The sequence below is a fragment of the Diceros bicornis genome, chromosome 28 (assembly GCF_020826845.1).
Source record: "Diceros bicornis minor isolate mBicDic1 chromosome 28, mDicBic1.mat.cur, whole genome shotgun sequence".
Classification (NCBI taxonomy): Eukaryota; Metazoa; Chordata; class Mammalia; order Perissodactyla; family Rhinocerotidae; genus Diceros; species Diceros bicornis.
Window position 1 is genome coordinate 35,523,081 of NC_080767.1, and position 16,877 is coordinate 35,539,957.

Here is a 16,877-nt window from a genome sequence, read left to right on the forward strand (position 1 = left end):
GTCTTTTTCTGAGCTACTCACACAGGGCAGAAATCTGTCACCCACAAGGAGCTTGTTCCCCAGACAGAGGAACACCCACTGGCCACCTGACCACCCCACCAACCACCATTTGACCATGAAGGAGCTAGCTCCCCCAAGGAAGAGGCCACATCCAAGAGCCGGTTAGTTGTCAAGTGATCCTTTATTGAAGTATTGTCCTCAGCAGATCTTAACTCTGTGGGAAAGAAAGAATCCCCATCAGTAACACAACTAAAAATTCTTATCACCCAACCCCACTGAACCATTTCTAGAACTTTCCAGCTTATCTCCATGAAAACATTAGCTCCCCTCCAGCTTTTGCCTTCATTTTTAAACAACGGAAACCAACACAAATGTCACTTACAGCTGGGCATTCCACTGCACCACTGTTGATGTCGTCTATGACGTCATGAGGGTGGCGGCCATCAACATTGCAGCCCACAGACTGGGCAGTCCCCAGGATCTCTTTAATGGTTCCTATAATTAAGAAAAGGTGGCAATCTCAGTCAGTCCCTCACAATCCCCAGAGCCGGTGGAGTTCCAGATCAGGCAAGGAGAGGAATAACCCTATTTTACAAAACAGAGGGACTAATGTCCCTGGCTCTCCTGATCCAAAATTCAGAGCTCCATTTAGTTTAAGCTCTGGATGCAGTCTCTGTGGGTCCCTCGATACACAAAGGAAATACATCTAGACCAAAATCCTCACCAGGACCTCAAGCTATTCTTTCATTCAAACCCAGAAGTCACTGCACCCCAACTTTGGGTCTTATAAAGTGTCCTTTTAGTGGGAAAACACTACCACTCAGTGAACACACAACACACATCACAATTAAGGGGGGTCTATGTCATCCCACTCTTACCAGAGAGTTCTCTGGCCAGCGACCGGTGTCGCATCTGTCGGGCAATGTTCACAATCTCATCAAAGGTGATATTTCCACTGTGCTTAACTGCAGAAAAGAAAACAGCAAAAGCTGTGTCACCACCCGAGGTCAGAGCAGACCACATCACCTCCTCCCTATTTCCAGGCTGTTCCCATGCTTTCGGCACAGAGTCATCCACGTGGAAAGAACAACCCTGTTTCCTAAGCTGGGGTTTACTATCAGCTCACCACTGGACTGCACCAGCCAACAGAGAACTGGTCAGGTGCAGTGGCGGGTGGCTAGGGGCCAAAGTCTTTACTCATCTTACGTGGAAGAGACTATTTCAGAGACAGAAAAGACAAAGCTTCCCTTACTAGGGTTAGTTGAGCTGTTTGGCGTCACCCAGCTCACAAGTGGTCTCTCTTGATCCCTGGTCATCATTCTCAGTTGCTTCCCTCACTTACTATTTCCCTCCTGCACAGGCTGAGAGTGGGACCTGCCCCACACCAGGGACCCGGGAGACCCCCGGCTCCGTAACAGCTTAACATCAAATCACCATGCAACCCGTTTCATTAAAGGGAAAACTGGCAGCTAAGTATCAAACACTGGGTAGACCACACCCCTCAGGTTACCAGGGAAAAGGCCACTCACTGTTTTTCTGCTTCTTCCGGTCTCTTGGCGGTTCCTTGAGGGCTTTGATGATCAGAGCAGAGGCAGAAGGTACCACCTCAATCTGCACAAGAGATTCTCAGTATGAATAAGCCCTACCCCAGCCTCCAAGAGGATCAGTACTACCATGCACCTCAGCTCTCAGAGACCACCGGCCAACCAGACACCAGGTTTGCTGTACATTTGAGGAATTTTCCCAATCCGAAACACGTCCTACCCAAGGAGGTCTAAGTGATTTGCTCAATGTCACAGAAACGACAGTTAACATTTGAGCCTGTGTCTCTGCCCTTGGTCCACGCTCTCGAAAAAGCCTTACCCACAAGTAAAATTGCTCGGCTCACCACTGGTGGCAGGTGGCCACATCAGCCAACATCTCCCACCCAGGAATCCCAGAGGGTTGCTACCTCTGCCCCCAACCCCAACCAAGTACCTGAGCCTGTCGGTTCTGGATAGTCAGTTTCACCGTGATCCTCAGACCCTTCCAATCACCCGTTGCCTTGGCAATGTCATCGCCCACCTTTTTTGGAGACTACAGAAATAAAGGGATGGAGTCACACTGTGCCTGAAATTGAACCACAGCCTGAAAACCTGCCCAGTCCTCCCCAACTTTCCCTATCCTGCACACAGGAAGCTGTCAGAAGCACAGGACTGTCTGTACCTACCCGATCAAGGCCTGGCTATCACCACAGTATAGACTGGGAAAATGAGGCTGGGGCTGAAGTCTGCCCAGGGTTCTAAATTACAGGCTCAGGGCCACAAGGGGCCAAGCCCCTTAGCTACCTATCTTCCCATAAGGACCTATGTGGCAAGACATTTTCAACCAGTTAAGTTCCAATCACCTGGGGAGCTTTAAAGATACCAGGTTCCTGTGTCAGACCAACCCAAGTTCATCTGTGGGGATGGGCTCTGGGCATCTGCTCCTTTACAATTTCCGCGTGACCACTAGCCTAAAGGCTCCAGAGAGACATCCAGTGAGTGCCAGCTGAGCTAAGGGCCAAGCGAGAGCAGTTAAGACACTGCTCAAGGAAGAGCAAGCAAGAGGGGAGAGCATTTGGGACAGGCGACCGCCGTCCAAGAAATGAAGGCCTCATGATGTTCAGGGAAACACAAGTTCAGTTTAGAGCACAGCATGGAAGGAGAGGCAGGAACATAAGACCAGTCATAGGGAACGCCGGTCATACCAACTAGGATATCAGGAGCAGACTTATTCTTATGAGTCACCATAACCTTCACCAGAATCTTCACCCACACCCATGCCATCCTCCCAACAGCGACCTGTCCATTTCCCTGACTAGGAAACAAGCTGCCAGGTAGGCTGCCCAGTGTCACGAAGCCACTCCTGACCTCAGAACCCTCACACTTGACCATCCCTCAGATATACTAAAAGCAGCAGCTAACAGACAATGCAGACGAAGCTACAGCTTCAAGGTACCACGTGCGATCTCCACACACGTATCACCTTTCTACACGCCTACTGCCACTTCACCGCTCAGATGTCTAGTCCGGGATGGCAATCCCTCAACGCCACCGGCACCTCGGATACGCTCGGGTCTGCACGAGCCCGAGTTAACTTTGCTCTCTTCGTCCGAGTTCAGAAACGACCCCCCCAAGTCGCCCCCCCGAGAATGACTTACCAGACCCAGGGGGCCGATCTTGGGGGCCAGGGCAGACGTGGCACCCACTTCCCCACCGGTGCACCTCAGGTACACTGCGAGAAACGAAAGATCAGCGCCCCTGCAGAGGGAGCCCCGAGCCGCATCCTCCCGGGACCCGCCACGCCTCCTCCTGCCTCTTCTCGGAACAGCACTGAGAGCCTCAGCGGGGAGCGAGGCGGGCCACCTCCGTCCACGCACGCACACAGCGGGCAGGCCACCTCGCTCCACACACACACACACACACACACACACACACACACACACACACGGGCACAGCCGGCGAGCCGCCTCCCGCTCCGGCGCGGGCCGCCCCAAGCGCCACGTGGGACAGAGGCGGCCTCCGCTTCGGCTGCGGCTGCCGAGCCCCACGCCGGGTCCGGCGCAGAGCAGCCCGGGCCGCCAACCAGCCCAGCCTCGGGGGAGAGGCGCCGGAGACAAACCTTACCCTAGGGCGTGCGGGCTGCAAAGCCGCCGCGGGTCGTCCGGTCCTCCCTCCCCATCTACACGTGGGGAAGCTGAGGCCCAGAACGAGAAGAGCCTCGCCCAGGACCGCACAGCGTCCTGAACGCAGCACCGGGGAGGCCTCTAGGAGGCAGCGGCTTGAAAGCTCGAAAACGTGGGAAAGGCCATTGCGGCGGGGGCCGCAGGCCCGACAAGCTGCGCGGAGGAGGAATGCTCCATCCCGCAGCCCAGGCCACATCGAAAGCACGCACCGACTTTGATCTCGTTGGGGTCGAACTTCGGCGGCATGGCGGAGGCGGCTGGTGTCGGATGAACCCGGATTCGGGACGACCGAAGAAAGTTGCACCTTCGCCTCCTCCGAGCCGAGAGCCGAAAGACCGGAAGGTGCTCCGGCTACGTCAAATATAGACAGGAAAGCGCTGCTCTCGCGAGAACCGCCGTCTCCGCCCAGCCCCCCAGCGACGTCCTTGCCGCCATGTTGGTTGTGGGCAGGCTCCGGAGGCTGTCGGCTGGAGAACACGGCACTGAGGTGAGCTGTGGACAGGGGTTCGGAAGCGAGGTTCGTGGCAGTTATCTCCGGGAAGGCAGACAAGAGAAGGCTGCTCCCGACATCCTATGCCCTGCTGTTCCCCATTTCCCCTTATCCTGAAGGTCACCCGTGGTCCTTCTCACCCAATCCCAGAGCCCCGCCCCTCCTCTGAGGGTTCCGCACCCCTATTCTGAGATCCCAGGGCCACTGCGACCCGGGCCCCCTTCTGACTCCCTCGTGATCCGTGTATTTTAGTTATCGAAACAATTTTATTTGGATCTAAATCCGGTTCAACTTCTAATTCCAAGATTCTGCGGTTCTGAGTCTCGGACTTCGTCATCCTGGTCTGCATGACTTTCTGAGATCCTTAGTTTGGAGGAGTCCTGACTCCGGCTCCGCCAAGCCCGTGCCGGGTGGTCTGCGACCCGGCGTGCATGACCAAGCCCTACGAGTGCTCGGCCTGCCTTCAGGTCCTCCTGAGGGAACGCACGTCGGGGACCTGCCCACAAACCCAGGTCGGGCACTGCCCACTCCAGCCAGGGGAGGATGGGTGTGGTTCTCTTCATCTAGGCTGGACGTCGAGGGAGGGGATGGATGAGGGATGGACATCGGGGAGCAGGTTGGGAAGAGCTGATTTTCTGGGCGGGATGGAGGAGGGATATGGCTATTGGAGAGGAGGTGAGGAGGGCTGGACTTCGGGGAGGGGTTCAGGGAGGGTTAGTCATTGGGGAGCAGAAGAGTAAGAGCTGGTCATCAGAGAGGGATGGATGAGGGCTGTTTTTAGACTATTTCCCATCCCTGCAGGCAGGTGAGGTGACCAGAGGAGCCTGAGCCAGCTCAGCAGTCTTGGCCAGCTCTCCAGATAGCCTGCGCCCATGTGGGTGGAGACCTGTGATCTCCACCCCTCCGCCTGAGGACTGGTTGTGTGTCTTCAACTGCATCTCTGCGCTAGCCCTCTTCTCCCTAGCTCCTTAAAGTGTAGTAGGCCCTGAATAAACGTTTGTTAGATGCATGGTGCTAAGTGGCTAACATTTATTGAGCACGCGTTACATGCCAGGTTCTGTGTTATGGGTTTTACATATATGAAATCACTGGATCCTTATAGAACCAGGTGTTGGTAACATCATTACTCATTCACACTTTACAAATGAGGAAACTGAGGCTTAGAGAGCTGAACCAAGGTGACATGGTTGATGGGTGGCAGATCTGGGATTCGAACTTAGCTATATTTTATCCCAAGGCCTGTGCTGTTAACCGGAAGCTTCCCTGGAGGATTACTTCCTGGCCCATCGATGTCCCTTATCAAGTGTTGATATTTGCAGATACTGGACAGGCAGTGAGCACCTGGCTTCTGAGTTCAGGACAGTGTACTCAGTGCATGCTAAGATATTTGAGCACCAAGGAGTTGGGGACAAACTCCACAGGATCAGGACTCAAAAGAGCAGAGTTCCAGACTGGTTTTGCTACAATCCAGGCTATATAAGCAGATCCCTGAACTTGATAAGCATCTGTTTCATCACTATAAACAGGGCTGTGGTGAGAATCAAATGGAGTAATAGCTGTGAGAGCGGTAAGGTGCCTGAGGATTGCTTTTGAATTTTTAATGAACTCAGAGATCACTTTGGTCATAATGCAGTTGAGCTCCCCAAGGTCATGGCCAGCTGGCACTATGCCATATTTGGTTTGCTGATGCCACTCTGACAGTGTTTCAGGGGCCAGAAGTGGTTCATCAGCTGAGTCTGTTAAGAGTTCTCAAAGAGCGTCCTTGGAGAGGACCTGAGGAAGCTTCTCCAGGTCAACCCCCTTGTCGAACGTGGAGGAGAGATGGGGGCCCAGGATGGGGAAAGTATATGCCAGGGTCTCACAGTGGGTCAGCAGCAAATGTGGGCCTGAACCCAGGTCACCTGGCTTGCCACTGTGCTCTTTCCACCATGTTCTGCTGTTTATTGTTTAGTCAACAAAGAACAGAGAGTATCGAACACCTGCTGTGCTGGGCTCAGGGCACAGATTGATGGTCAAGATGGATACAGCCCCTGTCCTCAGGGAACTTACAGTCCAGCAGATCAGCTACATGCCCCTTGTTACTGTGCTTCCTGTGCTGGGGGTTGAGGACTGTGACAAATTCCCCAGGTCTTAACTTCTCTCCTGTGCCCTAGTGTTGTGAAGATTGCTCCAGGAAAAAGGAAGGATGCCGCTTTTCTTCCGGAAGCGGAAACCCAGTGAGGAGGCTCGGAAACGCCTGGAGTACCAGATGTGTCTGGTGAGGGAAAATGGGTTTGCTCTGAGTCCATCCCCATCTCTGCCTCTGCCCATGAAGCAGGGCTCTGCACTGCCCCCAAACAAACTCCCTCCCATCTGCTTCCGCCACCCCAGAAGAAATTTCTGACTTCGAGCAGATGGATGAGGCCCCCTGTCAAGTGCTCAGGAGTGCACTGCACTCCCCCCACCCTCCCCAGAGACTGATCACACTTGTCATCACTTGTTCGTTTGCTCTTCCCTGCTGGACCTCAAGGCTTATTGAAGCAGGGATCATTGGTCTACCTGCAAAATGGACTAGCTGAACCACTTGGTATCTGTGGTCTCTCGCAGCTCCTTAATTCTATGTCTCTTTGCCTGGTTTATCCACTCTGTGAGGATATTTCATTTGAACACTTTTTTTTTAATTCTTTTTATCCTTAGGCAAAAGAAGCTGGCGCAGATGACATTCTTGACATTTCTAAATGTGAGCTCTCAGAGGTAAACTGGGGTGATGTTCTGGCTGTGAATTTGATCTGTCCTGTTTTATTGGATCATGTATCCCTAGGAAAGACAGATGTGGACTGGGGCTTTAAAAAGGCCAGAAGCACCAGTCCAGAGATGTTTCCTTAGATTTCATTCTTGTCCAAAAGAACTGAGAAGATCTTTTGGCCTTAGCATAGTCTTTAAGAGTCACGGAGTCTAGAGAAGGTACCTACAGATTCCTAGGGCACTGGAAGAGTCTAGGGTTCCTCAGCCTCTGCAAAGCACCAAAGATCTATTTTTTGTCCCTGATATAGAATTCATGGTGGGGATGAGTGGGTGGGCCAGGGCTAACCAGGGCACTCTCCTGCCAGCTGATCGAAGGGAGGGCTGACTGTTCCTCACCAGCCTTTCCTGTGGGCTTCTCACTCTTCTCCATAGGAGGGTTTTGCACTTCTTTACTTCCTGCCCCGTCTCTCCTTCACAGAGTGCCACTCAGAAAACAAATCAGAAACTGGCCGGAGGGGAGGCACTAACTCAATTCTTTATCTTATCTTAGATTCCATTTGGGGTTTTTGCAACATGTAAAGTTCTCCAGAAGAAGGTGAGACGGGTCTTCATTTTCAGAGAATTGCTTATTGCATGATTACTTGTTTAAAATCAGGTGGGACTTTTAGGAGCCGTCTGGCTGGCGTGGACATCTCCCTTCTCTCTGATTCTCGCCCTTTCAGCCTGCAGCCCATGTTTTCATAGTTGGGAGATCAGGCTTTAGCATCAGATGGCCCTGGGTCACACCCTGGCTTTGCCCCTCATGACTTGGGCAACTTCCTTAAACTCTTGCATGTCGTTTCTTCATCTATGAAATGAAGACATTCGTAGTTCTATTCTCACAGAGAACTATGAGGTTTCAATGAGTGATGGACAGATAGGTAGATAGATAGTGATAGAAATATAAATGCACAGAGTATAGTGTCTGCCGCATAGTAAACACTGAGTAACCTCATTGTTATTAATGATGAAAACTACACTCATTTTATTCTGGTCACCCAGGAGAGATTAAGAGTGGAATGAATGATTTTTCAGAAAGGCATTGCAGCCTTGAATGCAGATAGGTGGGAGTATTCTACTTGAATTATCTAAATGAAGGTAGGTAAAATGTGTTCCATACTAGCAGGGTAGTGAGTTCCTTGACCCTGGGAGTATCCAGGCAGGGGATGCCTAGCAAAAATAGCAACAGATGACACGGACTGAGCACTGGACCACGTGCCGGCCCCGGGCTAAGTGCTTTTTGTCTGTTAGCTTGTTAATCATCTTGGCAGCCCTCAGAGGCAGGCATTTTATTATTCTCTATTTTCCACGTGGAGATTCTGAAGCTGAGGAAGGTTAAGATCAGGAGAGCTGCACGGGGACCCCTTCTCAGGATGGGAGGTAGAATTAGACCTTAAGGTCCCTTTCACCCTGGAAATTCCGGATTTTAAGGTTATCTGAGTCCACATCGGGAGATCCCATTATTCTGAACCACACTCCCTATTGTGGTGTCCGGAAGAGCAGAGAAGGCTGGGCGGGGCAGGCCGCTGAGCGTCCCGTGCTGACCTGGCTGCCCTGCCCTCAGCCATTCGTACCTGCTGCTCTTCTTCAACCGAACCTGCCGCAAATCTTTTCCACACAGGTGTTGATTGTCCACACAAATCACCTCACTTCCCTGCTTCCTAAATCCTGCAGCCTCCTGAGTCTCGCAACCATCAAGGTACTGGGGCCCTGCTCCCAGGCGCCGGGGACTCTGCATGCTGTTCCAGGTGCAGCTGAGCATCCCCACTCCCTTCGTGTCTCCTCTGTTACAGTTTATGCCAGACAGCCTTAATGTATTAGTCAGTCTGGGGTTTGATCAGCATAGTTTATTGGGTCCCTTCCATGTGCTGTGCATGGGTTGGCCTTACAGAGAGAACCAGCCACAGGGCCTGCCCTTGGGGAGCTTATCCAATAGGTGGAAAGACAAACCATAAACTCCTAGCAAGTGAACCAGCAGAGAGCAGAGAGACTGATGGTGCCAAACAAGAAGGAAGAGGAGGGACACCATGCAGTGTGTGGTCCAAGTGCAAGAGCCCTGTGGTCTGGGGCAACTCCCTCCTGACTGTCAGCCCCTCCAGGACAGGGACAGGGATGTATTCACAGTAGACATGAGGTGTGACGCCAGGATTGTTCCCCGTGAACATGAACTGTGACAGTGAGTATACACACTAAGAAAAAAAAAACTAGTCACATAGGCATCAGAGTGGTTTTCATGGTTAACTCTAGTTTGTGGGGTTGGGGATGGTTTTTGCTTCTCTCTGTTGTTCTGGTCCAATATACATTATTTTTGTAGTCAGAAAAAATAACACTTAAAAGTATTTTTTATATGTATGTACATTTATATTTCATATGTATACATATATATATATATTTCCTAGGCCTTTTTTGCTCATTTTCATTGTTTAAAAAAATTAGCAAATATGGTTAAGCAAAGAAGGAAAAATGTATATAATTTCACACTCTAGAGAAGCACTACCAATATTTTATTGCATATTTTGTAGTTTTTTTCTACGCAAATATATGTTTATGCTATGGGGAGTTTTCTTTTTTAGCATACAAATGTCTGCATATTGTTTTTTAGCATACTTTTCACTCGATGGTTAAAAATAAATATTTGATAAAAGGATGAAATGGTATAATATTTTGAAAAAGGAAGGGAGCGGAATGACCGTTTAGTTGGAGAGGAAGGGCTGAATGCACTTTATTCCAACACCAGAGACGTGAGGAGGGCCCCTGGCGTGTTCTTTCCGTTCTGGGCCTGAAGGTGGAGGGGCTCTGTGGGTTGGTGGCTGTGAGATGTTAAGCTGTCTTCCTTCCACAGGTTCTGGATCTTCACGATAATCAGCTGACAGCCCTTCCTGACGATATAGGACAGCTGACGTCCCTCCAGGTATGGCTGCAGGAAACAGAAACCCCAAGTGAGCAATGGCAGCCACACAAGCCTAGAATGTTCTAGTTGTGCTGTAGCCGGGGCTGCACTTGGTGCCAACTCCCCCACCCCCACTCGGCCCCTTTGCTGTTCAGATGCCCAGTGAGGCCCTCGCCATTGCAGTCTGGGCTGTGGACGTCTCTCTACCACGTTGTTGGCATGTCCTCTTTGGGATTTCAACGTGAGCTTCCGTAACTTTATAGAAAAAGAGCACCCAGCAAGTCTACCTTTTAGAAATGGTGAATTCAGCACTCTGACTCACCATCTCACTTCTAACTCTTGTCATCAGAGCCCCTGCATTTATTGAGTGCTCCCTGCATGCCAGCGCGGGGCTAAGCATTTCCCTTGCGTTATTTATTGATTCCTCGCAGCCTCCCTGTGAGGCAGGTGGTGGGATGGTCCCCATTTTAGAGGGGAAGAAGCATCTTGCCTTCTCACTTAGATTAAAATCTCTTCTCTTCACTGTGCCCCATCAGAACCTATACGATAGGCCCACCTGTCTTTCCAGCCTCCTCTCTTTCTCTCTCCCCGTCGCTCCCTACAGTCAGCTCCTCAGACTCTTCTGGCCTTCTGTGCCCACCTCCAGCAGGGCCTCTCCACGGGGCTCTTCCTTCTGCCTGAGTGGCTCATCCTTCATCTCTTAGCCTAAATGTCCCACAGACTCCTCCGTGACCTCCCTGTCTAGGTAGACCCCTTATTCTCCTTTGTCTCAACTCTGGCTTATTTGCCTGAGATCACTAATGGCAGTCCATAATTACTAATGAAGTGTTTCCTGGCTTGACTGTCTCCTCTACTGAAATGTAATCCTGGGGGGGCGGCGCCCTCACCTAGTGCACTGCCTTGCACACAGGGGAGGCTAAGAAATTATTTGAATGAACAACCCTTACAGTGTGGGTGGTATCGCATTTTACAGAAGAGAAAACTGAGGTTTGGAGGGATGACTGTAACTTGCCCGAGGTCCCAAGAGAATGTGTGACAAAACAGTAGTAATTGCCACCACTTAGAGGTACAATGAATATCTTGGTGTAGGACCTTTTGGGACTTTTTTTTATGAGTATATTTTCATAGGATTGTTGCATTCACTGTTTTGTAACTTTTGGATACCAGACAGTAACTCATAACCATCCTTTGGTTCATCAAATATTCATCTGCCACGTTGTTTTTAATGGCTGCTTAGCTTCCCAGTGTATCTGTCTCTAATGGCTACTTAGTGTGTCCTCCCGTTTGCCTCATTCATCTCACCGTACAGCATCCTGGAGGGAGTGCAGCCTTCAGAATCCAACAAGCCCAGGTTCCTGTCCCGGCACCACCGGCTGCCGACCTTGAGACCTTGGGGCAGATCCCACTGCCTTTATGCAGCGCGGGTTCCTTCTGCCAACACTGGGGTGACTAGAGCCTTACCACATGCTCCCTCGCCTGGATCCCCGAATCTGTTAGTGCCCTTCCTCCCTCCCTGATTGTGGGGCAGTTTTCGGGCGTCTTGTGGTCTGTGTACATGATAGAACCTCCACAAGAACCAAGTTCAAGGTCTGGCTTTGCTCTCTTGGGTACATTGTGTCACCCCTCTGAGCCTTGGTTTTCTCATCTCTCAAATGGGATCCTAACAACTTACACCTTCCTCACAGGGCTGTCAGGGAGAGATGAGGTGTGTGTGTGGTGTCCAGATGATGCCTGGCCTGAAGCAGGGGTGGACACAGTTACCTGTCCGTGGGTTCTCATGTCATTTTCTCCTCTTTCTTAGGTATTGAACGTGGAAAAGAATCAACTGACGTATCTCCCGCGTTCCATTGGGAACCTGATTCAGCTCCAGACCCTCAATGTGAAAGGTAGGGGCCAGGAAACCCTGTCCCTGTGACCCTCAGTCAGCTCTGCCCTGTCCCAGCCAGCGTCCACAGGGTACTCCTCGTGGGAGCCACTGAGCGTGAGGGCAGCCAGTCCTGGGTGTCCCTCTAAGCTGGACTGACCTCCTGTTAGGTCGGTCTGTCTCCATGGTAACCAGAGACAGGGCATCCAGAGGGTTCCTGCGACTCTCAGAGCCAGGGCCTTATAGGGAGGAGGGCAGATGATGTTGACAGCTAGGCCCCCGAGGCTTGTCATTCATGTTTATAATAACGAGTAGTGGACTGACTGGGCAAGAGCGATTCAGGAGCCACAGTAACGGTTCTGAGTAGTGCTCCACACTCAGTGACTAGCGCTTCCACATTCAGCGACACAGTGAGCCTCATGACGGGTCTGTGAGGAAAGGAGAGGGAGAAAGTATCACCTCCGATTTACAGATGAGGAAAATGAGGCTCAGAGAGCAGTGACTTCCTCAAGCCCACCCAGTGCGGTAGTGGCAGAGCCCAGATTCTAATGCATCAGAGGGCTTGCCTCACCATACCCCCCGGCTCTTTCATGTCTTTTTTGTGTATGTGTGAGGAAGATGAGCCCTGAGCTAACATCCAATGCCAATCCTCCTCTTTTTGCTGAGGAGGATCGGCCCTGGGCTAACATCCGTGCCCATCTTCCTCTGCTTTATATGGGACGCCGCCACAGCATGGCTTAGCAAGCAGTGCATCAGTGCGCACCCGGGATCCGAACCTGCGAACCCCAGGCTGTCAAAGCGGAGCGTGCGCACTTAACCGCTGTGGGCACACCTGCTCTTTCATTTCTTATTGTTGTCTTTAAGCACTTTCTACAGAGCATGCCTCAGTTTACCCATTTGTAACATATAAATAATGACACCCCAATAGTTGATCACTTACTGTGTGATAGGCACTGCGCTGAGGACTTCATATGCATAATCTCATTGAATCCCTCAATATTCCCAAGAGGCCAAATAGTATTGTTATCCCCATCTTACAGATGAGAAAACTGTGGCCCAGGGAGGTAAAGTCAGTTTTCCAAAGTCACTCAGCTAGTAAGTGGTGGAGTGGGAACTTGAACCCAGGTCACTGAAACTCCACCGTCGTGTTCTTCCTTGCGGAGCCTCAGGTTCCAGGACCTGGCACATGCCCCAGGGTCGCAGCGAGGCACCCACCTGCCCCCGAGTCTGGCAGATGTCAGGCAGGAAGCTGGTGAAGGGGCTTTGGGGTGTTAAGCTGTGGCATTGGGATCTCTCCAGACAACAAGCTGAAGGAGCTTCCAGACACCTTGGGGGAACTTCGAAGCTTACGTACTCTCGACATCACTGAAAATGAGATTCAGAGATTGCCACAGGTGCTGGCCCATGTTCGAACCCTGGAGGTAAGTGGGCAGCCGTTCTCGCCTGGGGCCCCTCTGGCTTGCCCGCCTCCCCTTCCCACGTTCCTGAATGCCTGCCCCCTGGCCACAGGGATCTCAAGGCATGGTCCTTAGGAGCTCACAGAGAGACCGATGTGTGAGCAGTTGTAATTATGTGACTTTTGCTGCCATAATAGAGGCAGAAAAACTGTTTCTAGAGTGGAGAGATAAGGCTGAATCCTGATGGGGTTAACACTGTATGAAAGATGTGGTATTTGAGGAATAAGCTGTGAAAAAGTGGACCTGGATAGCAGGAGCATTCCGGGGGAGGGAACGGTACACAGAAAGGCAGGAAGAGAAAAGTGCAGGATGTGTTAAGGGGAGAGTAGGGATCTGATGTGGTTGGAAGTTGCTGTACCTGGAGGGTCCAGATCATGAAGAGCCCCGAGCATGAGGGAGGCAGTGGCCTCAGCTTGGAGCCACAGAAACTGAGTTTCATCAGAACAGGAGGAGGCAGGGAGGGGAGGGTGAGCACTTCCTGGGACACTGTGCTAGTTTCCCAGGGCTGCTATAACAAAGTACCACAGGCTGGGTAGTTTAAGCGTCAGAGATTTATTTTCTCACAGTTCTGGAGGCTGGAAGTCCAAGATCAAGGTGTCGGCAGGGTTGGTTTCTTCTGAGGCCTCTCTTCTTGGGGTGTAGGTGGCCGTCTTCTCCCTGTGTCCTCACATTGTCTTCCCTCTGTTCATGTCTGTGTTCTAATTTCCTCGCCTTATAATGACACCAGTTATATTGGATTAGGGCCCAGCCTGGTGACTTCATTTTGAACTTTATTACCTCCTTAAAGACCCTATATCCAAATATAGTGATGTCCTGAGGTACTGGGAGTTAGGACTTCAACATACATATTTTGGGGGTGGGCACTATTCAGCCCCTAACAGACACTGACACAAGGCAACTTGCCCAGGGATGGTGGGCTCCTACAGTCACAATGACAAGATGGCTCAGATTTATCTGGTGCTTACTAAGGCTGGGTGCTTAACCTGCATCAGTTCCCTGAATCCTCACGAAAATCCTGCGAGGCAAGTACTGTTGTGCCACCTTTGCTGATGAAGAAACTGAGGCATGGACAGTTTAAGGAGCTTGCCCAAGGGCCACACAGCTAGTAATAGCAGAGATGGGATTGAAAACCAGGCAGTCTGAATCAAGGGCCTGTGCTTCTCACTCTGTGCAACTGGGCCTTCTGGAACGGGGACTTACCCCTTCACCATGACACAGTCTGACCAGGCATCCCGGAATCCTCTGATGAGCCATCAGCAAATTACCCCTCAAGCCAGTCTGCTGAGCTTCCGCATCTGTATCAGAAGTGGGTGGGTGAGCCTGGAGACAGCAAAGGGAGGTGGCTGACCCCAGAGGCTGATCCCTCCTGCCATGACGGCCAGGCTGAGAAAGGCCATGGTGGTCAGCTCCTCTCCCTGGGCGGGCTGGAGAGACAGGCCAACACGTGGTTATTTTCTGTGCTGTCCGATGGAACTTTCTGTGATGATGGAAGTGTTCAGTGACTCTGCTGTCTGAGTCGGTGGCCAGCAGCCATGTGTGGCTATAGAGCACCTGAACTGTGGCTAGTATGACTAAGGAACTACATGTTTAATGTTACTGAATTCTAATTACTTTATGTTTAAATGGCCACATGTGCTTACTGGCTGCAGCACAGCTCAGAGCACTGTTCCTAATTCTGCAGCCATACTAAGACAACAGGAGCTCTGAGAGTAATCCATTTTATATTAATTCTTTAAAGAAAATCTTTTGAGCTTCCTGGTGGCACCTTGGACAACACTTGTTTCAGGCTGTGACAATAACCACAGCCATTCTTGGTCAAGGCCAAGGTCTTTTTCACACGTTCTCTCATATTACCCATCAAACAGCCCACCAGGTCGGCGACGTTGCGCCTGTGTAAGTCTGAGGGCGCTGCCGCTCGGGAAGGTCCAGTGGCCCGTTTGAGGGCAGACAGCTGGAACGTGACGAGCTGGAGCCTGAACCCGGGCTGTGTGACTTGGCACAGCGCCGTCCACCAGCCTCTCCTCCTGCCGAGAGGGGACATGCTCCGTAACCTGTGCTGTCCAGTACAGTCGCCACTGGCCTCCTCTGGCTGTTGAGCACTTGAGATGTGGCTAGTGCAACCGAGGAACTGAGCTTCAAGTTCTTTTTCATTGTGGGGCCGGCCCGGTGGCGCAGTGGTCAAGTTCACGCGCTCCGCCTCGGCAGCTCGGGGTTTGCAGGCCCGGATCCCAGGCGCAGACCTACGTGCCGCTCATCAAGCCATGCTGTGGCGGCATCCCACGTATAAAGTAAAGGAAGATGGGCACAGATGTTAGCTCAGGGCCAGTCTTCCTCGGCAAAAAAGTGGAGGATTGGCAACAGATGTTAGCTCAGGGCTGATCTTCTCCACCAAAAATGAATTCTTCTTAATTTTAATCAATTAAAATTTAAACTTAAATGGCCACATGTGGCTCATGGCCACCGAACCGGGCGCTGCAGCCCCAGCGTCCGTGCTCTTAAGCCACCACACTCTACTGTCGGTGACTAATATCACCCATGTGGGGTTAATCTTCTTTAGATTCAGGCCCCCCAGGTTGGGGTTTTCTGCTCTTGGGCCCCCCAACTGCAGGCACTCGGTTCCTCTGCTGTGGAGCAGCCCCCCGCTGCAGTGCGTGTTCACTCAGCACCCACTGCACGCCAGCTGGGCTAGGGAGGGATGTCTGAGCTCCCCTTCCCACTCAGTGGCCTCGCAGGCCCTGTCCCTGCTCCAGGGCTCTCCTGGCCCCTGAGGCCTGTCTGTCTGTTCCAGGCAGAGAGGATATTGGTTCCTGAAGGGGCCTTAGGTAACATGTGCCAACACTCGGTGGGATCAGAAGGCCAATGGGAAGCGAGAGGACAGCAGGAGGAGGGCTGGGTTGAAAAAACGCACACCATGGCTGTAGACAGCTGGGTGGGCGTTTGCATGAGCCTAGGTCCCTGTCTCCTGGGTTCCATAAACCTGTAACCATATACGTGTGTGTTCCTATAAACGTTTGTTTTTTCTTACCTAAAAAATCATACTAAGCTTTACGCAGTGGCAGTATCGTAGCCAATGAGATTTATCCGAGGCGCGATTATTGCTAATTGGAAAAAAAAAATCATACTACATGATATTAAAAAAATTCCAGTATTAAAAAACATTTCACATAGAAAGTACTCCAGAATCTACCCTTTACAGGAAACCACTGTAAGTTTGATATATATTCTTCCAAATTTTTTTTATAATGTGAGTATATGAATATATTTTTTTTAACAAAAATGGTATCTTATTCTATATGTTGTCCTACAACTTCCTTTGTTTTGCTCATTCATGTATTTATCCTAAAACATGAGTTGTGCTTGCTGCGTGCTTGTCACCGTTCTAGGTGCTGGGGACACAGCAGGAACAAGGCAGGTGAGCCTTCCCGGCTGGGCAGAGGAGACAGCAGGCGCACAAGTTAATAGCTGAACCGCATGGTTCCCAGCGGTGTTGAGCAGTGAATGAATGACGTATAAAGAGGGGTCCCCTTGTGTCTGCAGACTCTGAACCTCGACGCCTCGTCCATGGTTTACCCCCCGCGGGAGGTGTGCAGTGCCGGCGCCGGGGCCGTCCAGCAGTTCCTCTGCAAAGGTAAAGCCAGGTAGCCTGCCCCCTCAGCACAGTGAGCAAATGTGCCATCGACGGCCCTGTGCCAGCCCAGGCTGGGGGA

The 16,877-nt window shown here is 51.3% G+C and overlaps 2 protein-coding genes, 1 non-coding gene and 1 pseudogene across 16 annotated transcripts in view; 2 read left to right on the plus strand and 2 right to left on the minus strand.

Annotated features, from left to right (window-relative positions):
• Nucleotides 1-129: 129 nt before the first annotated feature.
• On the minus strand, nt 130-4,032 carry RPL12 (ribosomal protein L12). The gene is made up of 7 exons (XM_058524109.1): nt 3,916-4,032; nt 3,182-3,255; nt 1,978-2,076; nt 1,530-1,611; nt 879-965; nt 383-495; nt 130-214 (listed from the first exon to the last, which is right to left on the minus strand). The coding sequence occupies exons 1-7, from the start codon at nt 3,950-3,952 to the stop codon at nt 209-211; spliced, it is 498 nt and encodes a 165-aa protein (XP_058380092.1). The 5' UTR covers nt 3,953-4,032; the 3' UTR covers nt 130-208.
• LOC131393834 (small nucleolar RNA SNORA65) lies at nt 1,043-1,174 on the minus strand. The gene has a single exon (XR_009215979.1). It is a non-coding gene; the product is annotated as a small nucleolar RNA SNORA65 (small nucleolar RNA).
• A 48-nt stretch (nt 4,033-4,080) lies between the features above and the next one.
• The window catches only part of LRSAM1 (leucine rich repeat and sterile alpha motif containing 1), a 40,941-nt gene continuing 28,144 nt past the window's right edge, over nt 4,081-16,877 (plus strand). For 2 of the 14 annotated variants that reach the window (XM_058524103.1, XM_058524104.1), the window contains exons 1-9: nt 4,108-4,193; nt 4,502-4,708; nt 6,350-6,453; nt 6,873-6,915; nt 7,471-7,515; nt 8,581-8,658; nt 9,802-9,870; nt 11,651-11,735; nt 13,013-13,134. In XM_058524103.1, the coding sequence (XP_058380086.1) occupies nt 4,628-4,708; nt 6,350-6,453; nt 6,873-6,915; nt 7,471-7,515; nt 8,581-8,658; nt 9,802-9,870; nt 11,651-11,735; nt 13,013-13,134 (627 nt within the window). In that variant the 5' untranslated portion in view covers nt 4,108-4,193; nt 4,502-4,627. Of the gene's footprint in view, nt 4,194-4,226; nt 4,709-6,349; nt 6,454-6,872; nt 6,930-7,127; nt 7,140-7,470; nt 7,516-8,580; nt 8,659-9,801; nt 9,871-11,650; nt 11,736-13,012; nt 13,135-16,707; nt 16,799-16,877 lie in introns of those variants that run through there. The other 12 variants (XM_058524091.1, XM_058524094.1, XM_058524093.1 and 9 more) reach the window with 12 other exon arrangements.
• Nucleotides 16,212-16,332, plus strand: LOC131393825 (U4 spliceosomal RNA; annotated as a pseudogene).